The sequence below is a fragment of the Monodelphis domestica genome, chromosome 2 (assembly GCF_027887165.1).
Source record: "Monodelphis domestica isolate mMonDom1 chromosome 2, mMonDom1.pri, whole genome shotgun sequence".
Lineage (NCBI taxonomy): Eukaryota > Metazoa > Chordata > Mammalia > Didelphimorphia > Didelphidae > Monodelphis > Monodelphis domestica.
In genome coordinates this window covers 251859806-251886794 of record NC_077228.1, presented here as the reverse complement: position 1 = coordinate 251886794, position 26989 = coordinate 251859806, and the positions used below count along the sequence as shown (strand labels likewise).

Genomic DNA, 26989 nt, shown 5'->3' with positions numbered 1-26989 from the left:
AGACCTGAGCTATGGAGAAGAAGAAACTTTGGCAACCCAGCTGAGCCATTTACCCAGAAGAGATTACTAAACTTCAAGGGGAGCAGCATAAGAATTAAATGAAGAGACTTCCAGGTAAACAGGGCTGCAATCTACATGAGACTCGCTTCCCCTCCCCAGCACCGAACGAAATAGACTACCTCAAAAGAACATGAAAATCACCTTTGGAAGAATGGAGGGACTCTCTAATACACCACAGAAACGAAGGTATGTGGGGTTTGAACATTTCCACACTATAAGGAGGAGGAAAAGCTCACACAAAAGCGTGAACTGAGCCGCCCCTCCCCCACCCCCACCAAAACAGAGTAAGCTATCAGAGCACTCACTGGGACAGCAAGTGAGTGAGGAGCGTCTCTGTCTTGGGGAGGGGGGCACACCAGGGTCCTTGGGATCAAAAGACTACAAGGAAACGACCTCTCAGGGCAGTTTCATGGGAGAATCCTGAGCTGAGCACAGGGGACTGTGGAACTGAACTACGGGGCAGTTGTGCTGAGCACCTGGGTGGAGCTGAACACCTGGGTAGGCAGGGCTGATCGCCTGGGCTGGTTGTGCTGATCCACCTGGGTGGTTGGGCTGAACACAGGGGCCTGCTTTCTAAGAAACCTCGGAGGCTGGGAAGAACTAGTCTGAGGCAACCTAAATTCACAGAAAACCCGCCCATATCACCCAGACCCCAGACCAAAAAAAGAAAGTGGAATCAAACCACCAAAGGGATGGCTCACATGTCCCAAAATTAAGCCTCCAAGAAGAAAGGGGGGGAAAAGTGACTATTAAAAACTTTTATGGAGGGAGTACCCAAGGAAAAGAAGAGAATGAGGATGAAATTCAAACAAAATCAGAACATGCCTCCCAAAATGGAAACTATCCACAAGCTCTGTGAGATCTCAAACTGGAGCTTACCTAAAAGATGGAAACTTTTTGGGGAAAAAATGGGAGAAGGAGATCAGCAGTCTGATAGACAAGACTTCACAATTGGAGAAGGAGCTGGAAGCATCTAATAGAAGGGCAGAAAAAAGCTGAAAAGCAAAACCAGTCCCTAACGACCAGAATTAAGGAACTGGAAGACAGCGAGTATGCCCAAAAGATTGAAACCTTTTGGAAAGAACAATGGGAGAAAGAGATCAGCAGTCTGATAGACAAGACTTCACAATTGGAGAAAGAGCTGGAAGCATCTAATAGAAGGGCAGACAAAGCTGAAAAGCAAAACCAGTCCCTAACGACCAGAATTAAGCAAATGGAAGACAGCGAGATTAGAAAACAGCAAGAATCAATAAAGCAAAGCCAAAAAATTAATGAATTAGAATAAAACATGAAATATCTCACTGAAAAGGTCACAGACATGGAAAACAGAGGGAGAAGAGACAACCTCAGAATTATTGGTCTCCCCGAAAAAACAGATAAACAAAAACCTCGATGCTATTCTACAGGAGATTATAGAAGAAAATTGCCCACATGTTCTGGAGCAAGGGGTCAAAATAGAAATAGAAAGGGTTCATAGAACACCCTCTATACTAAATCCCCAAAAGACAACCCCCAGGAATGTAATCGCCAAATTCAAGAGCTTCCAAGAAAAGGAGAAAATCCTACAAGAAGCCAAGAAGAGGACCATTAGATATAGGGGGGCTCCCATAAGGATCACACAGAATTTAGCAGCTAACACACTAAGAGACCGCAAAGCATGAAACACGATATTTAGAAAGGCAAGAGAGCTGGGTCTCCAACCAAGAATCAACTACCCAGCAAAACTGACTATATACTTCCAGGGGAAAGTATGGGCATTCAACAAAATAGAAGATTCCCAAGCATTTGCTAAGAAAAGACCAGAACTTAGTGGAAAATTTGACACCCAATCACAGAAAGCAAGAGAAACATGAAAAGGTAAATATGAAAGAAAGGGAAAAGGAGATAAATCTTATCTTTTTCTTTAAGTCAAACTCTCTTCTATAAGGACTACATTTATATCAAATTACATATATTAATACGTGGGGAAAATGTATTATGTAACTCAAAAATTGTATGCATCATAAGAGTAGTTAGAAGAAACATGCATAGGGAAAGATTGGGGCATTAAGAAGATTTGGTGAAAGTGGGGGCAAAGAAAGTAAAAGGGAGGGGGGGAACCATTGATAACACTAAGATTTACTTCAAGAAATAGGGGGGGACTTAATAGAATAATCTTTCCCATATAAAGATACACATGGGAAGAGGAGGGGAAGAACTCTCATACGAGAAGGAGAGGAAGAGAGCATGAAGTGGCATTATTTAAACCTTACTCTCAGTGAAATCAAATCTGAGAGGGAAGAACATCTAGATCCAGTAAGATCCTGAATTCTATCTTATCCAACAGGGCAAGAAAGAAAGGAAAATTAAGGAGGGGGAGGGAGGAGGGAGTATAAAAAAGGAGGGAAGGAGAGGGGGGAGGGGAAGGGAGCATAAAAAGGGAGGGGCTACAAAGGGAAGCATATCAAGGGAGGGGACTAGGGGGATGTAAATCACTGGTTCAAAAGGATATAGCTAAAGAAGAAAGGTCAGAACTAGGGGAAGATATCAAAATGCCAGGGAATCCACAAGTGACAATCATAACTTTGAACGTGAATGTGATGAACTCACCCATAAAACGTAGACAAATACCAGATTTGATTTACCCTTTGTTGTCTTCAAGAAACAAATATGAGGAGGGTTGATACTCACAAGGTTAGAATTAAAGGATGGAGTAAGTCCTTTTGGGCCTCAACTGATAGAAAGAAGGCAGGAGTTGCAATCATGATATCTGACAAAGCCAAAGGAAAAATAGACCTGATCAAAAGGGATAGGGAAGGTAAATATATTCTGTTGAAAGGGAGTATAGACAATGAGGAAATATCACTAATCAACATGTATGAACCAAATGGTATAGCATCCAAATTTTTAATGGAGAAACTAGGAGAATTGAAGGAGGAAATAGACAATAAAACCATATTAGTGGGAGACTTGAACCAACCACTATCAAATTTAGATAAATCAAACCAAAAAATAAATAAGAAAGAGGTAAAAGAGGTGAATGAAATCTTATAAAATATTAGAGTTAATAGACATATGGAGAAAAATAAATAGGGACAAAAAGGAATACACCTTATTCTCAGCACCACATTGCACATTCACAAAAATAGATCATACACTATGTCACAGAAACATGGCACTCAAATGCAGAAAAGCAGAAATGATAAATGCAAACTTTTCAGATCATAAAGCAATAAAAATATTGATCAGTAAGAGTACATGGAGAGCCAAATCAAATATTAATTGGAAATTAAATAATATGATACTCGAAAATCAGTTAGAGAAGAAATCATAGAAACAATTAATAATTTCATTGAGGCAAATGACAATGGTGAGACATCCTTTCAAACCTGATGGGATGCAGCCAAAGCAGTACTTAGAGGAAAATTCAAATCCATGACTGCATATATTAACAAACTAGGGAGAGCAGAGATCAATCAATTGGAAATACAAATGAAAAAACTCGAAAGCGATCAAATTAAAACCCCCCAGCAGAAAACCAAACTAGAAATCCTAAAAATTAAGGGAGAAATTAATAAAATGGAAAGTGATAGAACTATTGATTTAATAAATAAGATAAGAAGCTGGTACTTTGAAAAAACAAACAAAATAGACAAGGTGCTGGTCAATCTAATTAAAAAAAGGAAGGAAGAAAAGCAAATTAACAGCATTAAAGATGAAAAGGGGGACAGCACCTCCAATGAAGAGGAAATTAAGGCAATCATTAAAAATTACTTTGCCCAATTATACGGCAATGAATACACCAATTTAGGGGATATGGATGAATATATACAAAAATACAAACTGCCTAGACTAACAGAAGAGGAAATAGAATTCTTAAATAATCCCATATCAGAACATGAAATCCAACAAGCCATCAAAGAACTTCCTAAAAAAAAATCCCCAGGGCCTGATGGATTCACCAGTGAATTCTATCAAACATTCAGAGAACAGTTAATCCCAGTACTATACAAACTATTTGATATAATAAGCAAAGAGGGAGTTCTACCAAACTCCTTTTACGACACAAACATGGTACTGATTCCAAAACCAGGCAGGTCAAAAACAGGGAAAGAAAACTATTGACCAATCTCCCTAATGAATATAGATGCAAAAATCTTAAATAGGATACAAGCAAAAAGACTCCAGCAAGTGATCAGAAGGATCATTCACCATGATCAAGTAGGATTTATACCAGGGATGCAGGGCTGGTTCAATATTAGGAAAACCATCCACATAATTGACCACATCAATAAACAAACCGACAAGAATCACATGATTATCTCAATAGACGCAGAAAAAGCCTTTAATAAAATACAACACCCATTCCTATTAAAAACACTAGAAAGCATAGGAATAGAAGGGTCATTTCTAAAAATAATAAACAGTATATATCTAAAACCATCAGCTAATATCATCTGCAATGGGGATAAACTAGAGGCATTCCCAATAAGATCAGGAGTGAAACAAGGATGCCCATTATCACCTCTACTATTTGGCATTGTACTAGAAACACTAGCAGTAGCAATTAGAGAAGAAAAAGAAATTGAAGGCATCAAAATAGACAAGGAGGAGACCAAATTATCACTCTTTACAGATGACATGATGGTCTACTTAAAGAATCCTAGAGATTCAACCAAAAAGCTAATTGAAATAATCAACAACTTTAGCAAAGTTGCAGGATACAAAATAAATCCACATAAATCATCAGCTTTTCTATATATCTCCAACACAGCTCAGCAGCAAGAACTAGAAAGAGAAATCCCATTCAAAATCACCTTAGACAAAATAAAATACCTAGGAATCTACCTCCTGTGACAAACATAGGAACTATATGAACACAACTACAAAACACTCTCCACACAACTAAAACTACACTTGAGCAATTGGAAAAACATTAACTGCTCATGGGTAGGACGAGCCAATATAATAAAAATGACCATCCTACCCAAACATATTTATCTATTTAGTGCCATACCCATTGAACTACCAAAATACTTCTTCACTGATTTAGAAAAAAACATAACAAAGTTCATTTGGAAGAACAAAAGATCAAGGATATCCAGGGAAAAATGAAAAAAAAAACACATATGATGGGGACCTTGCAGTCCCTGACCTTAAACTATATTTACAAAGCAGCAGTCATCAAAACAATTTGGTACTGGCTAAGAAACAGAAAGGAAGATCAGTGGAATAGACTGGGGGAAAGCGACCTCAGCAAGACAGTATATGATAAACCCAAAGATTCCAGCTTTTGGGACAAAAATCCACTATTCGATAAAAACTGTTGGGAAAATTGGAAGACAGTGTGGGAGAGACTAGGAATAGATCAACACCTGACACCCTACACCAAGATAAATTGAAAATGGTTGAGTGACAAACATAAAGAAGGAAACCATAAGTAAATTGGGTAAGCACAGAATAGTATACATGTCAGATCTTTGGGAGGGGAAAGACTTTAACACCAAGCAAGACATAGAAAGAATCACAAAATGTAAAATAAATAATTTTGACTACATCAAATTAAAAAGCTTTTGTACAAACAAAACCAATGTAACTAAAATCGGAAGGGAAACAACAAATTGGGAAAAAATCTTCATAGAAACCTCTGACAAAGGTTTAATTACTCAAATTTATAAAGAGCTAAATCAATTGTACAAAAAATCAAGCCATTCTCCAATTGATAAATGGGCAAGGGACATGGATAGGCAGTTTTCAGATAAAGAAATCAAAACTATTAATAAGCACATGAAGAAGTGTTCTAAATCTCTTATAATCAGAGAGATGAAAATCAAAACAACTCTGAGGTATCACCTCACACCTAGCAGATTGGCTAACATGACAGCAAAGGAAAGTAATGAATGCTGGAGGGGATGTGGCAAAGTAGGGACATTAATTCATTGCTGGTGGAGTTGTGAACTGATCCAACCATTCTGGAGGGCAATTTGGAACTATGCCCAAAGGGCGATAAAAGACTGTCTGCCCTTTGATCCAGCCATAGCACTGCTGGGTCTGTACCCCAAAGAGATAATGGACAAAAAGACTTGTACAAAAATATTCATAGCTGCGCTCTTTGTGGTGTCCAAAAATTGGAAAAAGAGGGGATGCCCATCAATTGGGGAATGGCTGAACAAATTGTGGTATATGTTGGTGATGGTATACTATTGTGCTAAAAGAAATAATAAAGTGGAGGAGTTCCATGGAGACTGGAACAACCTCCAGGAAGTGATGCAGAGCGAGAGGAGCAGAACCAGGAGAACATTGTACACAGAGACTAATACACTGAGGTATAATCGAACGTAATGGACTTCTCCATTAGTGGCGGTGTAATGTCCCTGAACAATTTTCAGGGATCTAGGAGAAAAAAACACTATTCATAAGCAAAGGATAAACTATGGGAGTAGAAACACCGAGGAAAAGCAACTGCCTGAATACAGCGGTTGAGGGGACATGACAGAGGAGAGACTCTAAATCAACAATCTAATGCAAATATTATCAACATAGCAATGGGTTCAAATCAAGAAAACATGTGATACCCAGTGGAATCACGCGTCAGCTATGGGTGGTGGGGGGGGAGGAAAAGAAAATTATCTATGTCTTTAATGAATAATGCTTGGAAATGATCAAATAAAATATAAAAAAAAAATAAATAAATAAAATAAAAAAAACTGTTGCTATCACCTAAGCAGCTAGAAGAACTACACTCAGAGGGAACCGTGACAAACTGTATAGGATGAAAGGACAAGACATAAATAGGTATATAGATATATGCATGCATAAATACATATACATGTGTATGTATATATATATATATACACATGACTAAAGCTAAAAAAGAAAAGAGGTTATGACTAAAAGAAATGGGAAAAGAAACAAATGGGGGTAAATGTATATGTCACAAAGAAGCTCATGGTGGGAGGGTGGAGAACATCGATACACTGGAAGGGTAAAGAGGTTGGAGATAGGAAATACTCAACTCTTATGTAATTTTAAACTGACCCAAAGAGGGAAGAACAATCCAATCCATTGGGGAAGAGAATAGATTTGCACCCTATAGGGGAGTAGAAGGGTAAAAAAACAGACTGGTGGGGAGGGAAGCAGTACAAGGGAGGGATAGGGTGGGGGGGGAAATTTTAAAAAGACTATAGGGGAAAATAAGGGAGGGAATAAGAAGGGAGGGGGGTAGAAAGGGAAATACAAGGGGGACTGATTTAAAGTAAATCACTGGACTAAAAGGTAGAGCTGAAGAAGAAAGGTTAGAATTAGGGAAGGATATCAAAATGCCAGGGAGTCCACAAGTGACAGTCATAACGTTGAAAGACTTAAACATAAAGAAGGAAACAATAAGTAAATTAGGTGAACACAGAATAGTATACATGTCAGACCTTTGGGACGGGACAGACTTTAAAACCAAGCAAGACATAGAAAGAATCACAAAATGTAAAATAAATAATTTTGACTACATCAAATTAAAAAGCTTTTGTACAAACAAAACCAATGTAACTAAAATCAGAAGGAAAACAACAAATTGGGAAAAAATCTTCATAGAAACCTCTGACAAAGGTTTAATTACTCAAATTTATAAAGAGCTAAATCAATTGTACAAAAAATCAAGCCATTCCCCAATTGATAAATGGGCAAGGGACATGGATAGGCAGTTTTCAGATAAAGAAATCAAAATTATTAATAAGCACATGAAGAAGTGTTCTAAATCTCTTATAATCAGAGAGATGAAAATCAAAACAACTCTGAGGTATCACCTCACACCTAGCAGATTGGCTAACATGACAGCAAAGGAAAGTAATGAATGCTGGAGGGGATGTGGCAAAGTAGGGACATTAATTCATTGCTGGTGGAGTTGTGAACTGATCCAACCATTCTGGAGGGCAATTTGGAACTATGCCCAAAGGGCGATAAAAGACTGTCTGCCCTTTGATCCAGCCATAGCACTGCTGGGTCTGTACCCCAAAGAGATAATGGACAAAAAGACTTGTACAAAAATATTCATAGCTGCGCTCTTTGTGGTGTCCAAAAATTGGAAAAAGAGGGGATGCCCATCAATTGGGGAATGGCTGAACAAATTGTGGTATATGTTGGTGATGGAATATTATTATGCTAAAAGGAATAATAAAGTGGAGGAATTCCATGGAGACTGGAACGACCTCCAGGAAGTGATGCAGAGCGAGAGGAGCAGAACCAGGAGAACATTGTACACAGAGACAAACACACTGTGGTATAATCGAACGTAATGGACTTCTCCATTAGTGGCAGCGTAATGTCCCTGAACAATCTGCAGGGAGCTAGGAGAAAAAACACTATCCATAAGCAGAGGACAAACTGTGGGAGTGGAAACACCGAGGAAAAGCAACTGCCTGACTACAGTGGTTGAGGGGACATGACAGAGGAGACACTCTATACGAACACTCTAATGTAAATATTAACAACATGGCAATGGGTTCAAATCAAGAACACATGTGATACCCAGTGGAATCACGCGTCGGCTACGGGGGTGGGGGGGAGGAAAAGAAAAGGATCTTTGTCTTTAATGAATAATGCATGGAAATGATCAAATAAAATACTATAAAATTAAAAAAAAAGATTCCCATTTAGTAATTGCTCAAGATTTAGCATATTCAAGTATTCTAAAATTCTCAAGTTCATTAACTTATTTCTTCATTTGTTTTTGCTAGATTTTTCTAAGTCTTAAAGGGACATATTTAAAGTACTTAGGTGTTATGCTATTTAGTGTATATATATATGTATATTAATTATTAATTTTATTTCACTATCTATGGTGCCTTTAATCATAACCTAATCTCCCTTCTTTTATCTTTAAATGATATCTCACTGTTATTTCAGTTTCTGATTTCTGCTTCTGTATGAGCTGTGTGCTCACTTTTCTCCCATATTTATTTCTTTGTGTAGTCACCTTCTTAGAGCTGCTTTTATAAGCTCCAACTAGATATCAGACACACTGGTTCAGGAAGAAACCCTCAAAGACCACAACATCCAGGCAGCTCTTCTCTCTTAGTCATCTATGTCCTCTGCTGTGACTCTGACAGGTTAGTACATAAGATCCTGCTAGCCTCAGTTCCCATTTCTCAAGACTTTGGTGACATTAAGTCCTTTCAATCAGAATGCTTTTAGCTTTTCAGCTTTTTCCTTGTACAGTTCTAACTTGAAAGAAAAGCCTGCTAGTGTTTCTCTTTAGTTTTATTGAATCTTTGTTTTATCTGGCCCTATTTTCATCTTTGCTGGAGTGTTTCTCAGAAGTGCAATCTTCATTTTTGTCAATTTTGCTAAAATTCTGCAACTTTCCTTTTGTTACACATGTGTGTGACTTCAAATACAGGAGATATTTCACATAAATGTTTTTTTTCTTCTTATCCTTCCAGCATGTTTTGTTTCTGCAAAAGCTTTTTCTATTTCATTTAATCAAAAGTACATCTTTTATTTTTCATAAATTCCTCTTCCTAAGTTTAAGAAGAATGCTAAGCAGTGTGCTAAGTGCTTTATAAATATTGTCCTATTTTATTCTTACAGCAATACTGGGAAGTAGGAAGAAACTATTATGAGGAACAGAAACTCACAGGTTTAGGTGACTTGTCCAGAGTCCCACAGGTATTAAATGTTTGAGACTAGTTTTAAATTCAGGTTTTCCTTGTGAGTGTGAAACCCCCTACCTTCTTCTATGATTATAATAGTACTAGCCATTATGCTTCTTTTAATAACATAATTGTTATTTTTGAGTGAATAGTCAAAGTGACATAATTTGCTTTATAAAATTATAGGTATTAGTTAAGAAAGTTACAGTTTAGGGTGGTATCAAATCTTGTTTACATCTTTTGACCTTAAGCCTATGACCAAAAGTTACTACCAAGCCCTGTTGGGTGCAAGCTCAAGACCATCAGGAAGGAAGGGGAGATCAGCGTTGGGTAAAGATATAGAGGCCTGCTTTGGGTGCAAGATCATCTGTTATCGAAACTACTGACTCCTAATACTGTCAATAAAAGATACCAAGATTGCAAAAGCCTTTGAAATGACAGCAACAGTAATAAACTTAAGTTACTACCCAAAGTGATCTTTTGCATTCACTAGCTTAAATCAGCGTTTGTCACTGATTAAGAACCACTTTTGTGAAAGATATGAACATCTATTTTTTTCTGTATCACTGTCACTGTCGTAAGATTTCTCTCTATTAAAAAAAGGTCATCTTCTAAGGCTCTGGGTCTCTGGTTCTTCCTATTATTTAGCTTGGGGTTCTGTATTGGTGTGATACATTTTCATCACATTTTGCTTTAAGTCCAGTGCTCTCTCTATACATAGCACCTTCTAACCCCTTCTGTAATGTTTTCCAAATAAATTTGTACTCTAAATAGGTACTATTACCCTTGGCTGCTATGCCATTTCCTGACTATTAAGATAGCCAATATAATTTTTTGCAATGATGTTTGGGTACTTACCATATCTACATATTAATAGAGAAATATTAATAATATATACATACATAATTTCTAAGTAATCAAAAGGTCTACATTTTTGTTTCTTAGAATTATAGGTTTAGAGATAGAAACTACTTTAAAGGTCATTAAGTCCAATCTTCCCATTTTGTGTATAAAGAAACTATACCACAAAGAGGTTAAATGATTTGCCAAAAGTCACATAATTAGTAAGTGGCACAAACAGGATTTGAGTCTAAGTTCCTCTACCTGTCAAGTTCAGCACTTTTTCTATTGCATAAGGTTTCTTCATTTTTTTTAACCTTTATTCTTTCTGTTTTAGAATCAATACTAAGTATCAGTTCAAGGCAGAAGACAGATTAAGTGCTAAGTAACTGTAGTTAAAGTGATTTGCCCACGATCCTACAATTAGTAAGTGCCGGACATCAGATTTGATCCTAGGCCTTCCCATATCTAGATCTGGCTCTCTATCCACTGAGCTACCCAGCAGCTTCTACTGCATAAGTTTTGATGTCTTCTCCCATATACTTCCCATAGTTTCCTTCACAGTGAAATTATAATGTACTAAAATATAAGGTATTGGCTTGGTTTAAGAATATTCTCAAGTTACTTGACATGGAATTTTTGAACTTTATCCTTTGTTAAGAGCAGTTATGTTCAAGGTCATCTTTATTTGGTCATTCTCATCATGAGCAATGCTAATTGAAAAGACCAAGTTTACCAAATAATGCTGTTTTTTATTCCTTAGAAGCATATAATGAAATCAATTTTATCAACTACTGACTCTACAAGGGAAGCTGGGAAGCTTCATATTCATATTCAAGCTGTAACTTAACATCAATCCATTGATCACTGGACAAATATCTCATATTTACAGTAATAGCAATAAAATGAAGATTTGCAGATATTAAAAATACTTTGTTTCTTTTACACTATTCTGTCACTGTAGAAGCAAAAGAAGGACAAAAGACAAGATGCACACATAAAATGTTCCATTTCATGTTTAACCTTCTCTCTTTTTTCTATGTGTATATATGTGTATATGTTTTAGTTGAGGTTTTTAAAGTTCAAAATTTTTTAAATTTAAAAAAAACCCAACCCAAAAGCAGAAGAGGGCTAAATACAGCAAATACTATGTTCTGACATCTATATAATGCTTTAAAGCTTGCAAAATGCTTTAGATAAATACACTTAGGGGCAGCTAGTTGGTTTAGTGGATGGAGAACCAGGTCTAGAGATGGGAGGTTCTCGATTCAAATTTGGACTTAGATATTTTCTATCTATGTGACCCTGGGCAAGTCATTTAATATCCATTACATTGCAATTTCCCTTACTGCTCTTCTGCCTTGGAATCAATAAGTACTGATTCTAAGACAGAAGAAAAGGGTTTTTAAAAGAAATTAATAAACAAATAAATAAATACATACATTCATTTGAACTTCACTATAACAATTTTATGTGGGTACTACAATTATTATTATTTCTATTTTCCTGATAAAGAGTCTGAGAGACGAAAGGCCATTTTCTATTTTTCTTTGTTTCATAGTATGCCAACATGACCCCATGTACTTAACTTTAAATTTCTCCAATACACACACACACACACACACACACACACGTAAGCCCCCTTTTATGGCCTATCTTCCTCTATGAGGATATAAGTTCCACAAAGGCAGGTTCTGTCTCTTTTTGCTTGTATGTGTATCCCCAGAATTTAGCACAATGTCTGACACACAGTAAATGCTTAATAAATAAATGCTTGTCCCTTGTCTGACAGTTTCCACAAAAAATCTCCTAAGAGCTAAACAACATAATCTGAACAACAATGAATCTTGCTTGTCAATAATATTTAATAAACACTTATTAGAGATGTGTTATATGGAATGCATTGTACTAATCTTCATTGAAAGAAACAAAGAGTTTGTGCTCTAAAAGGAAAAAAGCTCAAAAGGAAATAAAGCTCAAAAATTCTTAACAACAAAATGAAGCACATGTGAAATGATCAATGAGGACCTGGATACATAGCACTAGAGTTTTGAGAGAAAAGATCATTATGGGTTGAAGTGATTAGGAAAAGCTTCACTGAGATGGGGCTTGAGCAGGACTTTGAATAGTAAGTATAGAATTTATCATACCAGTGAGTTGGAAGGAGGGCATTTTTTAACAAGGGAAAAAGAAAAAATAAAGTTGCTGAAGAGAAAATGTATATGATATGGTATCAAGTGCCAATGAATGAACAGATTCAAGAGCAAGATCCAAGAGGAACTGCACTAAGTGTAAGGAATTAAATTTAGGGTTTGACTAAATAATAAAGAGTCCCAGAATAATATTGTGGTTGCCAATTTTAAAATATGGCTCAAGCCAAAATGACTTTTAGTAGTTTTATTTACAAAAGGGTGGAAAGAATGAAAGTAGAGAAATACAAATAGAGAAGATATCTACCCTATCACACTAAATATTGCTCTGGTGCTCAGCTCAGCCCAGCAGGGTTTTTTAACCCTTGATCAGAGGACCTGGAGTTCCACCCACTGGGCCTCCACCAAGAAGGGAAGGCCTCTCTGAAACTAATCTCTTTCTAGACACCAGAAAAGGAAGGCCAGCTACTCACTCACCCAAGAAGCAGTCCAAGTCCCAAGTTACCTCCAAGAGGCAAGTCACCAGTCAAAGACAACTATTGACAACAAAGACCACCCTCAGCCAAAGAAGTTTGGGACTTTTATAGTCCTTTCTTGTCCCTCCCCTCTTCACAGGGGTCAATCACAGCTTCCAAATTGCCTAGCACCACGTAGGGGGACAGTGTCTATGGGATCCACTCCTCATCCTCTGAAGGTCAACTTTTTATCATAGGCTTTTGAAGGTATCAACTTGTATCATACGGTTCACAGGTTTCTGACTGATTTGCCACCCACTTTAGCAAATGACTTGTGAACACTTTGTGTTAGGTAGGGGTGCTTTGAGTTCTGGAGTTTTAGCAAGTGACTTGCGAATTCTCTTACTTCTTCAAGTAAGTGACTTGTGAATTCTCTTACTTGATAGTTAACAAAGTGTTAACTCAAAATAGACAAAGAGGATAAAGAATTCCCTTTCACTCTAGGAAATGTGGTGAAAAGGAAGGTTGGAAAAAATTATGGAAGGCCTTGAATGCCAAGTCTAGGGAGTTTAGTTTTATGTGCAGTAAGGAACCACTGAAAGTTTTTGAGCAGGGAAGTCAGATGACAAAAGTATTTTAGAAAGAAAACTGTTGATAGTATATATCAGGGGATTACTGGACTGAAGACTAAATGTATGAAAATTCATTTGGAGATTATCATAGTAAAGACAAGATTTGGACCCTATCCTGGCTTTGCTATCCTTGGGCAAGTATTTCACTTATGTGGGACTCTGTTTCTCCATTTGTCCAATGGGAGATTAGAGATTCTGAACTAGATGATTTCTCAAATTCCTTCCAGTTTTAAATAAATGGCCCGAAATTATGAATATCTGACAAACAGTACTGGTAGGGAGAATGGGGGCGGGGGGGAGAGTCCTGGTATCTGGCTGAATATGGAGAAATTCATAGATTTTAGGGTTGGAAAGGGCTTCATTTTTCACGTTTTAAAGATACCATAAACATGAAGTGACTTATTCAAGAAAACACAATTAGAAATCAGAAATAAAAGCTCAACTCTAGCTCTTTCCATAATACCATGATAAAAAATAATGTTTCTTAATAGATTGAATATGGAAAGAACACCAAATTGGATTCAAAATATTATAGCAGCATAGTATGTAAAGAGATCTTGGGTGACATTGGGAATTTTCAAATTTCAGAGTTAGAAATGAATACCTGTCAAATTACAATGAATTTACACTTTTTATAAAAGATGGTTTGAAAATGAGGAGATAGAGATTCTGGATTCAAATCTGGCCTTAGATACTTCCTACTCTGTGTGACTCTGGGTAAGTTACTTAACACCAATTATCTAGTCCTTACCACCCTTCTGCCTTGGAATCAATCAATACATAGTACTGATAAAATGGAAGGTAAGGGTTAAAGAAAAAGGAAGAAAGAAAATGAGGAAGAAGGAACTGAAAACCCCCCGACATTTCAAATAGATTAATTTGTGACTGTTAGGTAAAATTATTCTGGGTCTTGAATCTGGGTATCATTTTTAAAGTCAAGGCAATGAAAACTAAATTATAAGTCAAGTTTCCCAGGATCCCAAAGGTATGTCTTCAATAGAGTTGTTAACTATGTTTAGGTCCCTAAATCTGTTCCTAATTTTCACCCAGTCACAAATGGATAACATACTTACTCTAGGACTGAATGTGTTGCTGCATATGGATGGTATCGATAGAGGAGAAGACACTGTTCAACTAGAAAGACTCCACCACCTTTTCGGAGATGATGATAAAAGAATAACAAGTCCTCAGGTACACCCTATGGGAAAGCGAAAAGTCATTGATGATTTTCAGTATTTCAATTTAAAGTCAAGAGTGGAGAAATCTATATTATTTGACTGTTTCAAATATGGATTTTAATAGCATAACTCAGGGAGTACATAAAAAGTTGATTTTTCCTATTTTATGCTTACATTTATTTTTTTTAATGTTTCAAGTGGCATTTCTCTTATTTATGAATTAGTTATGCTATAGATAACTTTAGATTACAACCCTTCTATACTTCTTCAACCTATACATTATTTTCTGCATCTCCATGTAAATCCTTTATAATAGCAAAACCATACTGCATGGACTCTGAGATCCTTCTCAGTTCTAAAGCTATGTAATCTTAATATACTCAACCAACCCAATGAAGACACAATAACTATAGCTTTAGCCTTTCAGTCATATTTAGTAATAATCCAATAACTTTGCTCTTAAACTAGAAAGTCCTGCTCCTAGTGATTGAGTCACAATAGGACAAATAATCCTCTCCCTCCTTAATAGGTATCCAAACATGCAGAAGGCTGCCAGGTCTTCCTTGTAATTAGAGAGAACCCTCTCCCCCCTAACCTCTCCCCTAAAAAAGGTACAAGAGTACCAGAGTTGCCATGAATAGTGCAGAAGGCACAGTAGCATCCTGGTGAGAAACATACACCATCTATTGAGCATGCCTGCAATAAGGCAGGTTTCCAGACACCACCACTTAAATCATAGAAATGTGGTTGGGAATCTGAGGATTGTGCTAAAACTTAAAGAATCAAACTTGAAACAGTTCATCATCTGCCTTCATCAACAAATCTCATTGTTAATTTTCTTGGACTAATTCCCTTCAAACAACATTAAAACAATGCCTCTAAAGCAATTTTGAAACAACAGGACCAACAAAAGGATGGGCTGAAACAATTTTCCAGCCCCAGTTTAGAATGTTGGCAGGAAAGATCTGTCTCACTGGGTGAAGGTAGAACATAGTCCAGCTCAATCCATTTCAGCATAGGCCATGCTCCAGCAAAGTACCAGAAAGTCTTTTTTGCAACTGAACCAGCAGCATGGCTGCCAGAGTTCTCAGACTCTAAATGGTAAGGGAATCAGATTATTGGTCAGAAAGAGATTACGAAGGACCATTGACTGGCACTGGAAACAGGACTCTATTTTATTGCCCATATGTGGTTCTGGGTCACAGTCCCTAAGCAAGGAAGAGCAATAGCATGAGCAGGGATCCAGCTCCAAGGTGGAAAAGACTGCTTGTGGTCACTTGGACCAGAGCACAGGCCAGAAGAACAGTGACCACACTCTTCCCTAGATCATACCACCTCGGAAGAACTGAAAACTTATGAATTCCCAGAACTAGCACTGAAAACAATAGCACAAAAATCCTGAACTTTAGGGCAATGCCTCTACCCTGAGAACTGAGCTAAACTTTAACAAAAAGTTAAAAGTTAAGAAATAGACTGGAAAAATGAGCAAAAGAAGGAAAAAAAGAACATAATCATAGAAAGTTACTGTGATAATAGGAAGATAAATATACAAACTCAGAAGAAAACAACACAAAACAGAAATATCCAAAGCTTCAAAGAAAAATGTAGATTAGTCTGAGGCCCCAAAAATGAATTCCTGGAAGAGCTCAAAAGTTGTTTGTTTTTTTTTTTTAATCAAGTAAGAGAGGAAGAGGGAAAAATAGAAAAAGAAATGAGTTTTGCAAGAAAATCATGAAAAAAAAGTAAATAGCTTGGTAAGAGACATATGCACACACACACACGCACACATTAAAAACAACACCTTAAAAACAGAAAAGAAAAAATGGTAAAAGGAGAGGCAATATTATTACATTACAGCCATACACCACAACTTGTTCAACCATTCCCCAATTGATAGACACTACCTCGAGTTTCTAATTCTTTTCCACTACTGCTACTTTCCAGTATTCTTACACTTGACTTCTCAACATATATTCTTCAATCTGGTGATACTGGCCTGGCTACTCCATGAACAAAAAATTCCATTTTTTGGCTGTGCATATTTTTAATGGCTATTGCTCATTCCCTCTTCATTTTTGCCTATTGGCTCCTCTGATTTCCTTTAGTTACTCACTAAAATATCATCTTTTATAAGAAACCATTCCCAAACTCTCTTAATTCTAGTAACTTACCTCTGTCATTTCCTCATTATCAAGTACATAGCTTGTTTGTATTTATCAGTCTATATGTCTTCTCCATTGAATTGTGAGTTCCTTGAGGACAAAGACTGGCTTTCCAACTTTTTGTATCCTAAGTGCTTAGCACTTAGTAGGTGCTTAATAAATGTTTACTGACTAATTCTTCAAAATATGTCTAGGACCAAATCTCAAGAGGGATCCTCTGATACCAGAGTCACATATATTGCCTTCATTATAATTTGACTATTTTCCTATATGTCATATTTCCTCAACTAAATTGTAATCTCCTAAAGAATAATATCTTCTACTATCCCCAACATTAGTATGTAGTTGTGAATTTTAGATTTACTCCACCCTGCTTAGTCTTTAGAATTCTAGCAACCAGGAATGTATAACACCCCCACTTAAGGATTAACTGTGAGGAGGATGGCCTATGACTGACATGTGCTAGCAAGTGACAAATCAGAAACAACCGACATGTAAAGAACTGCCTATTTATTTCACATCACTTTCTCTCTCTGGCTCTCTCAGTGAGGTTGGGCTCTCTCGGCTACATTGGGAGCTTGTTCAGTGATGTTGGGAGCTCTAGATGGCGGTTTTTGGAATGTTTGTGGTGTTTTGATTTTTTGTGTGGTTTAGGTGAGACATCTTCCCTGAGTGACCTTGGTGAGAGGTAAGGGGGTTCAATTAGACAATCTCTATGGTTCCTTCTAACTCTTTGACTATGAAATGAACTTCTGGCTGGCAGCATCAAGATCCCAGGTCTGTGCCCTTATCCTCATTTCTTTCTTTGTGCTATACTGTCTTTTGATGTAGAACAGAAGGATTCTGAGGTCCTAGTACTTCTGAAATCATACACAACATTTAACCAGTAACTATTCAAACACCACTCCGTCTTCCCAATTAATAACCAAGAACTGATATTGTTCATTTTACATAATACACACACAAGCAAAACATTCATGTCTAACTGACAACCTATAGCTCAGAATTTAACACAGATAAAATTCTAAAACCTTAAGTGATCCCTTGGAATTTCCCCTTGAATAAGAGAAGCAGCAAAGGAAAAGGGTATCTTCTCATTTTAGAAGGACGAAAGTTTCTGGTACTCTCATTCTTTCTGCCACTAGAATACATGGTAAGTAGTTATTTCTTTTACTATGAGGAGTGGGGAAAGGAGTGGAGCTCTCCTTTCATACCAGACATTTGCTAGCTGCCATACAAAAGATTCCTAAGCAAGAGCTCAACTAGGGGAGTTGTGCCTGAGCTTTGAGGCCATTGGCTTCCTTGTCAACATTGTGTTTCCTTACTAGAGAAGCCTAAAATAGAGATCCTAAAATGTACATGTCCAGTTTTGAATTTAATTTTGTGAGTTTAAGAAGTTAGAGGGGCACTTCTGGGAATGAATCCAAGATGGAAGAGTAGTGCAGAGAAGCTCAAAGTCACTATGAGAGTTCCCTCCAACCAATATTAAAATAATTCCACAAAATGAATACAGGAAGGAAAGAACCTACAAGAAGACAGTGAAACAACTTTCAAGAAAAGAAAAACCTAAAAGGTAGGCAGAGAAATCTGGGGCACACAGGTGAGAGGGGAGCACAGTAAGCAGTAGACTACAACAAGGAATGAAGAACAAGTCACACACCCACCCCTTCCTACCCGACATCTGCTGTTCCAGGTTTGGAACCTAAGCTCAAGCCAAAATCTAGACCCTAAGACCCTGTCTGGGCAAATAGAGGGCCAGCCAAACCACACCCTTTGAAATTCCAAACCTGTGGTGAAGTCCGGAATCCCAGCCCAGGGAGGTCTATGCTGAAGTGAGCTGATCTATGTGGGCCTGTAGCAAAGGCAAGAGTCCCAGTCTGGGCCTGTGGCGAGGACATAGATCCCAGTTTGGGGTACTTGGTAGACCCAAAGGGGATCCTGATTTTTTTGCCAAAAACTCAGGGTCTGCGAGCCTGATAAGATCAAGTATACAGTCAGACCAAAAACTTATACCTAAGCCTAAGTGTGACAAGGAAATCACTTTAAAAGACTGATATATATTAATTTAAGGTCACCAAGGAATTCAGCTATGTAATTCCTAAATGAAAACTCAAGTCAGCAGTCAACCTTTTATGGAGTTTAATTACAAACAGGAGGAAGAAAGGTATTCAAGATAGAGAGAGAGAGGGAGAGAGAAAGGGGAGAGAAAGGAATAGGGCTTAAATACCCCTTCTGTTTAGGCTGGGCCAAAAGGCCCAAGCCCTTAGATAGCTGGGGCAAAGAAAGGAGATCAGTCCCTATTACTCACGTGACCAAAATGGACAAACAGTCTCAGGGCCTTCCACCTCCAGCTTCCTTCAGAGTCAATCCTCAAAGCACCACCTCTCAGACCAAAAACCTCTCCAACCAACCACCCTCAGTCCTCAGACCCCTCTATCTTTAAGGAAACCATCCAAGTTCCCTCCCCTCAGTTCTCACATCTACCAATCACTGTCCATGTCTTCCCTGTGCCAATGGTGGCTCTAGCTTAACCCAGGACTGCCCAGAGGTCTGTGGCTTTGCACATGTCTGTTGAAGGTTATATTCTCAATAATTAAATCTTGATCCTTTGCTGCAGCCCTTCCTAAATCCTGTTAGGACTGAGTGGGGTGGAAATTGTATTTTCCAAGACCTGGTTCTGTCATTCCAAGTATCTCTATTGTATCAATTCTAAAATCAATCATGACTCAAAGAAATTCCTGTTCTATGCTTAAGCATAGGTCAAAGCCCTTTCCATTGTTCAGCAAAAGGTTTCTGTCCTAAAGTAATCTTAAGAAGGGAGGAGGAGGAACCTCCCATGCCAATGGGGTTCACATTCCAATAGAGTTCCCACTATAAATAGGAAATTTTTCAAGTATGAAATTTCCCAATGGTGAAATTTCCAACATTTATAAGTCTAAGAAATTTTAAGGTTTACATAAGGTCAGAATTTGAGTAGTCCCTGACCTGATCAAGCTCAGAGTGAGACCAAAAGCTTATACCAAAGTTTAAGGCAAGTCTCTAAGCTATCAGCATCTCAAGGATCAGCATATTAAGCACCTCAATCAATCTAAATGATTAATTGAATCAGCAGTGGGAGGAAGCCCTCAAAAATACTAGCCCTTAGGCCATCATACCATCTTGGAAAAACTGAAACTGGCAGAAACCCAGAAATAAAGCTAAGGGTAGCATCAAAGAAGGACTAAAGTTTACGAGGGTATCCTAACCATCCAGAGAAGGTAGGAAACTTTTTGCCCTATAAAAAGGTAGGGGTAATGAGCAAACAACAAAATAGCACCTAACAATAAAGAATGGCTATGGAAACAAAGAGCAAGGTACAGACACAGAAGGGGCAATGAAAGCAAAGCAAATACACACGAAGACCAAAAGAAAAATATGGATTGGACAAAGATTCTGGAAGAGCTCAAAAGGAACTTCAAAAAAACAATTAAGAGAGGAAGAGGAAAAATGGGGAACATACATGAAAGCAATTCAATAAGAAATGGGCCAAATGAAAAAGGAGACCCAAATGTTGACAGAGGAAAATAAGTCCCTAAAAATGAGAATTAAACACCTAGAAACTAATCATTTCATGAGACATCATGAAACAATAAAACAAAATCAAAAGAATGAAAAAACAGAAGAAAACATGAAGTATCTGATTGAAAAAATAACTGACCTGGAAAATAGATCTAGGAGAGAAAAGTTAGGAATTCTTGCACTTCCTGAAAGCCATGATCAAAAAAAAAAAATCTTGGACATCATAATATCATAATACAAGAAATTGTCAAAGAAAACTGCACAAAAATTCTCGAACAAAAAAATAAAATTGAAATTGAAATAATCCACAGGCCACCTCCAGAAAGAAATCCTCAAATGATAACTTCCAGGAATATAATAGCTAAATTCAAGAGCCCCCCAACCAAGGAGAAAATACTGCAAGTAGCAAGAAATAAAAATTTCAAATACCATGGAGGTACAATCAGAATCACACAGGACTTAACAATTTCCACATTAAAGAATCAGAAGGCATGGAATATGAAATTCAGAAAAGCTAAAGAGTTAGGTTTACAATCCAGAGTCACATATCCAGCAAAACTTGTATATTCTTTAAGGGGGAAAATGGAAATTTAATAAGATAGAACATTTCCAAGCATTCCTGAGGAATATGCCAGACCTAAACAAAAAATCGGAAATCCAAGCACAAAACCCAAGAGCTCAGGCACAACTCCCCTAGTTGAGCTCTTGCTTAGGAATCTTTTGTATGGCAGCTAGCATAAAAAGGTAAATAAGAAAGAGAAAATTTAAGGGACTAATCTTCAAAATGTTTGTATTTCTACATGGAAAGGGGATATTTTAATTCTCAAACAGATAGAAGGAATATATTTAGAAAGAGGATGGGGAAGTAAGCTGATTATGACATGATATATGAAATAAATGAAACCAAACTCTCTGATCTAACTAAAACCTTATTTAAAAGGAAAAACCCAGAACTCCAGGTGCTTGAAATTGACTAACCCCTCCCCCCCACTACTCTTAATCTTCTCAGGTTCAATGGTCCCTCCTTGATGTGAAATTTATCCTTATATAGACTAATCCCATACCAGGAAGTAGGAGAGAGGGACCTCTGGGGGCACACTGGGGGATGCAGTTCTCCCAGCCACAATATTTTAAAACTCACAGAGATGAAAAACAAATCAAGGGGTGTAAAAGAGACTGAGATAAAAGGCAAGGGAGAGATAGGATGAGGAAAAATTATATAACATAAAAATTATTATGGGAGGGGGATAGGGGTAGTGACTGGCAATGCTTAAACTTTACTCTCATTGTAAACTGGCTCAGAGAGGGAAAAACAAATATACTTATTGGTGTATAGAATTCTATGTTACCCCATAGAGAAGTAGAAGGGTAAGAAGTAAGACAAGGAAAAGGGGATGTAATTGGAGGGAGAGGGAAGTGGCAGTGGGCTGATAAAAAGAAAAACACTGGTGAGGAGGAATGGAGTGAAAAGGAATAAAGCAGGAGCAAAAGGGGAAAATAAGCTGCCATTGTTAAATATTATGGGACTTTGATTAATAATTATGTCTGATTTCAGAAGAGATCACAAAAGAGCCATTGTACAGTGCTGAGAAGTGCAAATTCAAGGAGACCAATCAATCCCTGTGGGATTGCTGAGAATCTGCCAAGAAGCACAAGGTCATGGAGACCAACCAATCCCAGTGGGATTGAGGAGAATTTTTGCCAAGACAGATGACTTGGATGTAGGATTTCCCCATGCAGATTCAGACAAAGTACCTCAGTTTGGCTGCCATTTTGGCTCTTCTATCCTTGTGAGTGAAGGTAAAAAAATCAGACCACAGAATGCTATTTCCTTTTTTCTCTTTCATAGTATGGCAATTTTCTGTAGTCCTTGATACTGATTAGGTAAGTGCATATTGCTACAATAGTACCTGTTATAGGTTTATTCTTGCTTACTCAGAATTTTTCTATACAATTTGATTTAGATTTTTTTCTTTTCTATTTTTTTTTCTTCACGTTTTTTGTCTTTTTTTGGACAATTGATTCACATACCTCATAACTTAGCCATGGGGTGATATTGGTCAACACCCCCCCTCAGTGGGGACTGTATTATTATCCTATAATGCTAAGTTTAAAATCTCTTAATTTTTAGAATAAGAAACTCGCTAACTCCCCAAATTGAGAAAGTGAACTCTTTGGAGAAGGTGCCATGAAGATGTCTGCAGAAACCACACACTGCAACAAAAGATTCAGAATAAACTTTGGGATGTAGTGCATTGAACTATGGGGGGTTGAACACATTTACTCTGAATGTAAACTCTTATTCCAAAGGGGATTGCCCTCCCTAACTGGCTTTTTGTCAATGCACCTACCAAACATTGGTTTTGCTCTCTTTCTCTTTTATTTCCTTCTTATCCCCAAATTATTGTAATTTCTCCTTAGAAAGTGCAATATTATATGCACATTTAATTAGAGATGTTTAGAGATATAACCTGGTTATGTGTAATGATTCACTGGGGAGATTAGGCATGTAAATCTGGGAGTTTCCAACATGCTCGCCTCCCAGTGGAATAACAGGGGAGATTGTGTGGATAGAATTTGCTCCCCAGGACTCTCTTACCCACCATCTCATTTGTGTGCTCACTCTGAGTATGAACACTGTGTGCATATGTATGGAAGATAAAGTTTTGGTGTGACCCCCACCTCTCTCTCTCTTTCCTTGAACATGGCTGCTAAAGCTAGCTTTCAGCCAGGCAAGAGAATTTACACATGTGTTCTTACTTTAGTTGGAAAATTAGGCTTTTAATTTCTATTTTAAAAATTTCATCTACTTCAAGTGGTTATTAATAAACTTTATAAAATTAATACCTGCAGTTATTGATATTAATTGAAATCTTATACCAGCTCCCACCAATAAAATCTAAAAAAAAAGTTCAAGATCTCAAGTTCCTTAGACAGTGCAGCTCCATAGCCAGGAGGAGTTTCTGTATTGTTAAGGATAACACTGACAGGAACTCAGTCCAGGCCTGGATTGCCAAAAAAACAAATTATCTGGTGGGAATTTGTTAGACAATGCAGAACAAGACGATATTTAAAATGTCTTTTCAACAGTCCTACAAACTGCATGAACTTTTAAGTACTGATCGTCAAAACTACAAGTACTTATATTATTGCTATATCCTATTATACTCTATGTTAAGCATTTCTTTTCTGCATAGGAAATAAATAGCCACTTCATAACTGATTCATGTTGTATATTTAGTATCTTTCCACTCACACTTTGGGGAGAGCCTACATATGAACTAAAATCTAAACATTAGGATATTTTTCACTGGAGCACTTGGGTAAGATCACGAGCTGAACAATGTGAAAAGTCTTATGCTTACTTTAAGTGGTCATGCTCCCTCAAGTCTGAACCTGATCACCATAGATGTGAATCTAGAGCAGATGGGACTCACAATGGAGAGGGAGACCCAGTTCTTTAGATCCAGTACCAGTCTGTAGTCATTACAATTGTTCATATATATCATTTTTTTAAATTTTAAACATTATTTTATTTTATCAGTTCCAAACATTATTCACTGGAAACAAAGATCATTTCCTTTTCCTCCCTGCCCCCACTCCCACCACCATTCCCTCTTCCATAGCCGATGCATGATTCCACTGGTTATCACATGTGTTCTTGACTCGAACCCATTTCCCTGTTGTTGGTATTTGCATTAGAGTATTCATTTAGAGTCTCTCCTCAGTCATATCCCCTCAACCCCTGTAGTCAAGCAGTTGCTTTTCCTCGGTGTTTTTACTCCCACAGTTTATCATCTGCTTGTGGATAGTATTTTTTAGATCCCTGTAGATTGTTCAGGGACATTGCATTGACACTAATGGAGAAGTCCATTACCTTCGATTGTACCACAGTGTATCAGTCTCTGTCTACAATGTTTTCCTGGTTCTGCTCCTTTCAATCTGCATTACTTCCTGGAGGTTGTTCCAGTCTCCATGGAATTCCTCTACTTTATTATTCCTTTTAGCACAATAGTACTCCATCACCAACATATACCACAATTTGTTCAGCCATTCCCCAATTGATGGGCATCCCCTTGTTTTCCAATTTTTGGCCACCACAAAGAGTGCAGCTATGAATGTTCTTGTACAAGTCTTTTTCCTTATTATCTCTTTGGGGTACAAACCCAGCAGTGCTATAGCTGGATCAAAGGGCAGAAAGTCTTTTATCACCCTTTGGGCATAGTTCCAAATTGCCCTCCAGAATGGCTGGATCAATTCACAACTCCACCAGCAATGAATTAGTGTCCCCACTTTGCCACATCCCCTCCAGCATTCATTACTTTCCTTTGCTGTCATGTTAGCCAATCTTCTAGGTGTGAGGTGATACCTCAGAGTTGTTTTGATTTGCATCTCTCTGATTATAAGAGATGTAGATCACTTTTTCATGTGCTTATTAATAGTTTTGATTTCTTTGGCTGAGAACTGCCTGTTCATGTCCCTTGCCCATTTATCAATTGGAGAATGGCTTGATTTTTTGTACAATTGATTTAGTTCTTTGTAAATTTGAGTAATTAAGCCTTTGTCAGAGGTTTTTATGAAGATTATTTCCCAATTTGTTGCTACTCTTCTGATTTTGGTTACATTGGTTTTGTTTGTACAAAAACTTTTTAATTTGATGTATTCCAGATTATTTTGCATTTTGTAACTCTTTCTAAGTCTTGCTTGGTTTTGAAGTCTTTCCCTTCCCAAAGGTCTGACATGTTTACTATTCTGTGTTCGCCTAATTTTCTTATAGTTTCCTTCTTTATGTTCAAGTAATTCACCCATTTTGAATTTATCTTGGTGTAGGGTGTGAGGTATTGATCTAAACCTAATCTTTCCCACACTGTCCTCCAATTTTCCCAGCAGTTTTTATGAAATAGTGGATTTTTGTCACAAAAGCTGGGATCTTTGGGTTTATCATATACTTTCTTGTTGAGGTTGCTTGCCCCCAGTCTATTCTACTGATCCTCCTTTCTGTCTCTTAGCCAGTAGCAGATTGTTTTGGTGACCGCTGCTTTATAATATAGTCTGAGATCTGGGACTGCAAGACCCCATTCCTTTGTATTTTTTTCATTATTTCCCTGGATATCCTTGATCTTTTGTTCTTCCAAATGAACTTTGTTATGGTTTTTTCTAAATCAGTAAAAAAATTTTTTGGAAGTTCCATTGGTATGGCACTAAATAGATAGATGAGTTTGGGTAGGATGGTCATTTTTATTATATTGGCTCGTCCTACCCATGAGCAGTTAATGTTCTTCCAATTGTTCAAGTCTAGTTTTAGTTGGGTGGAAAGTATTTTGTAGTTGTGTTCCTATACTTCCTGTGTTTGTCTCAGGAGATGGATTCCTAAGTATTTTATTTTCTCTAAGGTAATTTTGAATGGGATTTCTCTTTCTAGTTCTTGCTGCTGAGCTGTGTTGGAAATATATAGAAATGCTGATGACTTATGTGGGTTTATTTTGTATCCTGCAACTTTGCTAAAGTTGTTGATTATTTCGACTAGCTTTTTGGTTGAATCTCTAGGATTCTTTAAGTAGACCATCATGTCATCTGCAAAGAGTGATAATTTGGTCTCCTCCTTACCTATTTTAATGCCTTCAATTTCTTTTTCTTCTCTAATTGCTACTGCTAGTGTTTCTAATACAATGTCAAACAATAGAGGTGATAATGGGCATCCTTGTTTCACTCCTGATCTTAATGGGAATGGATTTAGTTTATCCCGATTGCAGATGATATTAGTTGATGGTTTTAGATATATACTGTTTTATTATTTTTAGGAACAACCCTTCTATTCCTATGCTTCCTAGTGTTTTTAAAAGGAATGGGTGTTGTATTTTATCAAAGGCTTTTTCTGCATCTATTGAGATAATCATGTGGTTCTTGTTGGTTTGCTTGTTGATATAGTCAATTATGTGGATAGTTTTCCTAATATTGAACCAGCCCTGCATCCCTGGTATAAATCCTCCTTGATCATGGTGGATGACCCTTCTGTTCACTTGCTGGAGTCTTTTTGCTAGTATCCTATTTAAGATTTTTGCATCTATATTCATTAGGGAGATTGGTCTATTGTTTTCTTTCTCTGTTTTTGACCTGCCTGGCTTTGGAATTAGTACCATGTTTGTGTCATCAAAGGAGTTTAGTAGAACTCCCTCTTTGCTTATTATGTAAAATAGTTTGTATAGTATTGGAGTTAGCTGTTCTTTGAATGTTTGGTAGAATTCACTGGTGAATCCATCAGCCCTGGGGATTTTTTCTTAGGAAGTTCTTTGATGGCCTGTTGGATTTGTTTCTGATATGGGATTATTTA

At 37.3% G+C, this 26989-nt stretch overlaps 1 protein-coding gene across 1 annotated transcript in view; it reads right to left on the bottom strand.

Annotated features, from left to right (window-relative positions):
* B3GNTL1 (UDP-GlcNAc:betaGal beta-1,3-N-acetylglucosaminyltransferase like 1) overlaps positions 1–26989 on the bottom strand; it is a 174043-nt gene that overhangs the window by 59471 nt on the left and 87583 nt on the right. Inside the window, exon 8 of the mRNA XM_007483420.3 lies at positions 14834–14958. Within this exon, the coding sequence (XP_007483482.1) occupies positions 14834–14958 (125 nt within the window). The remainder of the gene's footprint in view (positions 1–14833; positions 14959–26989) is intronic.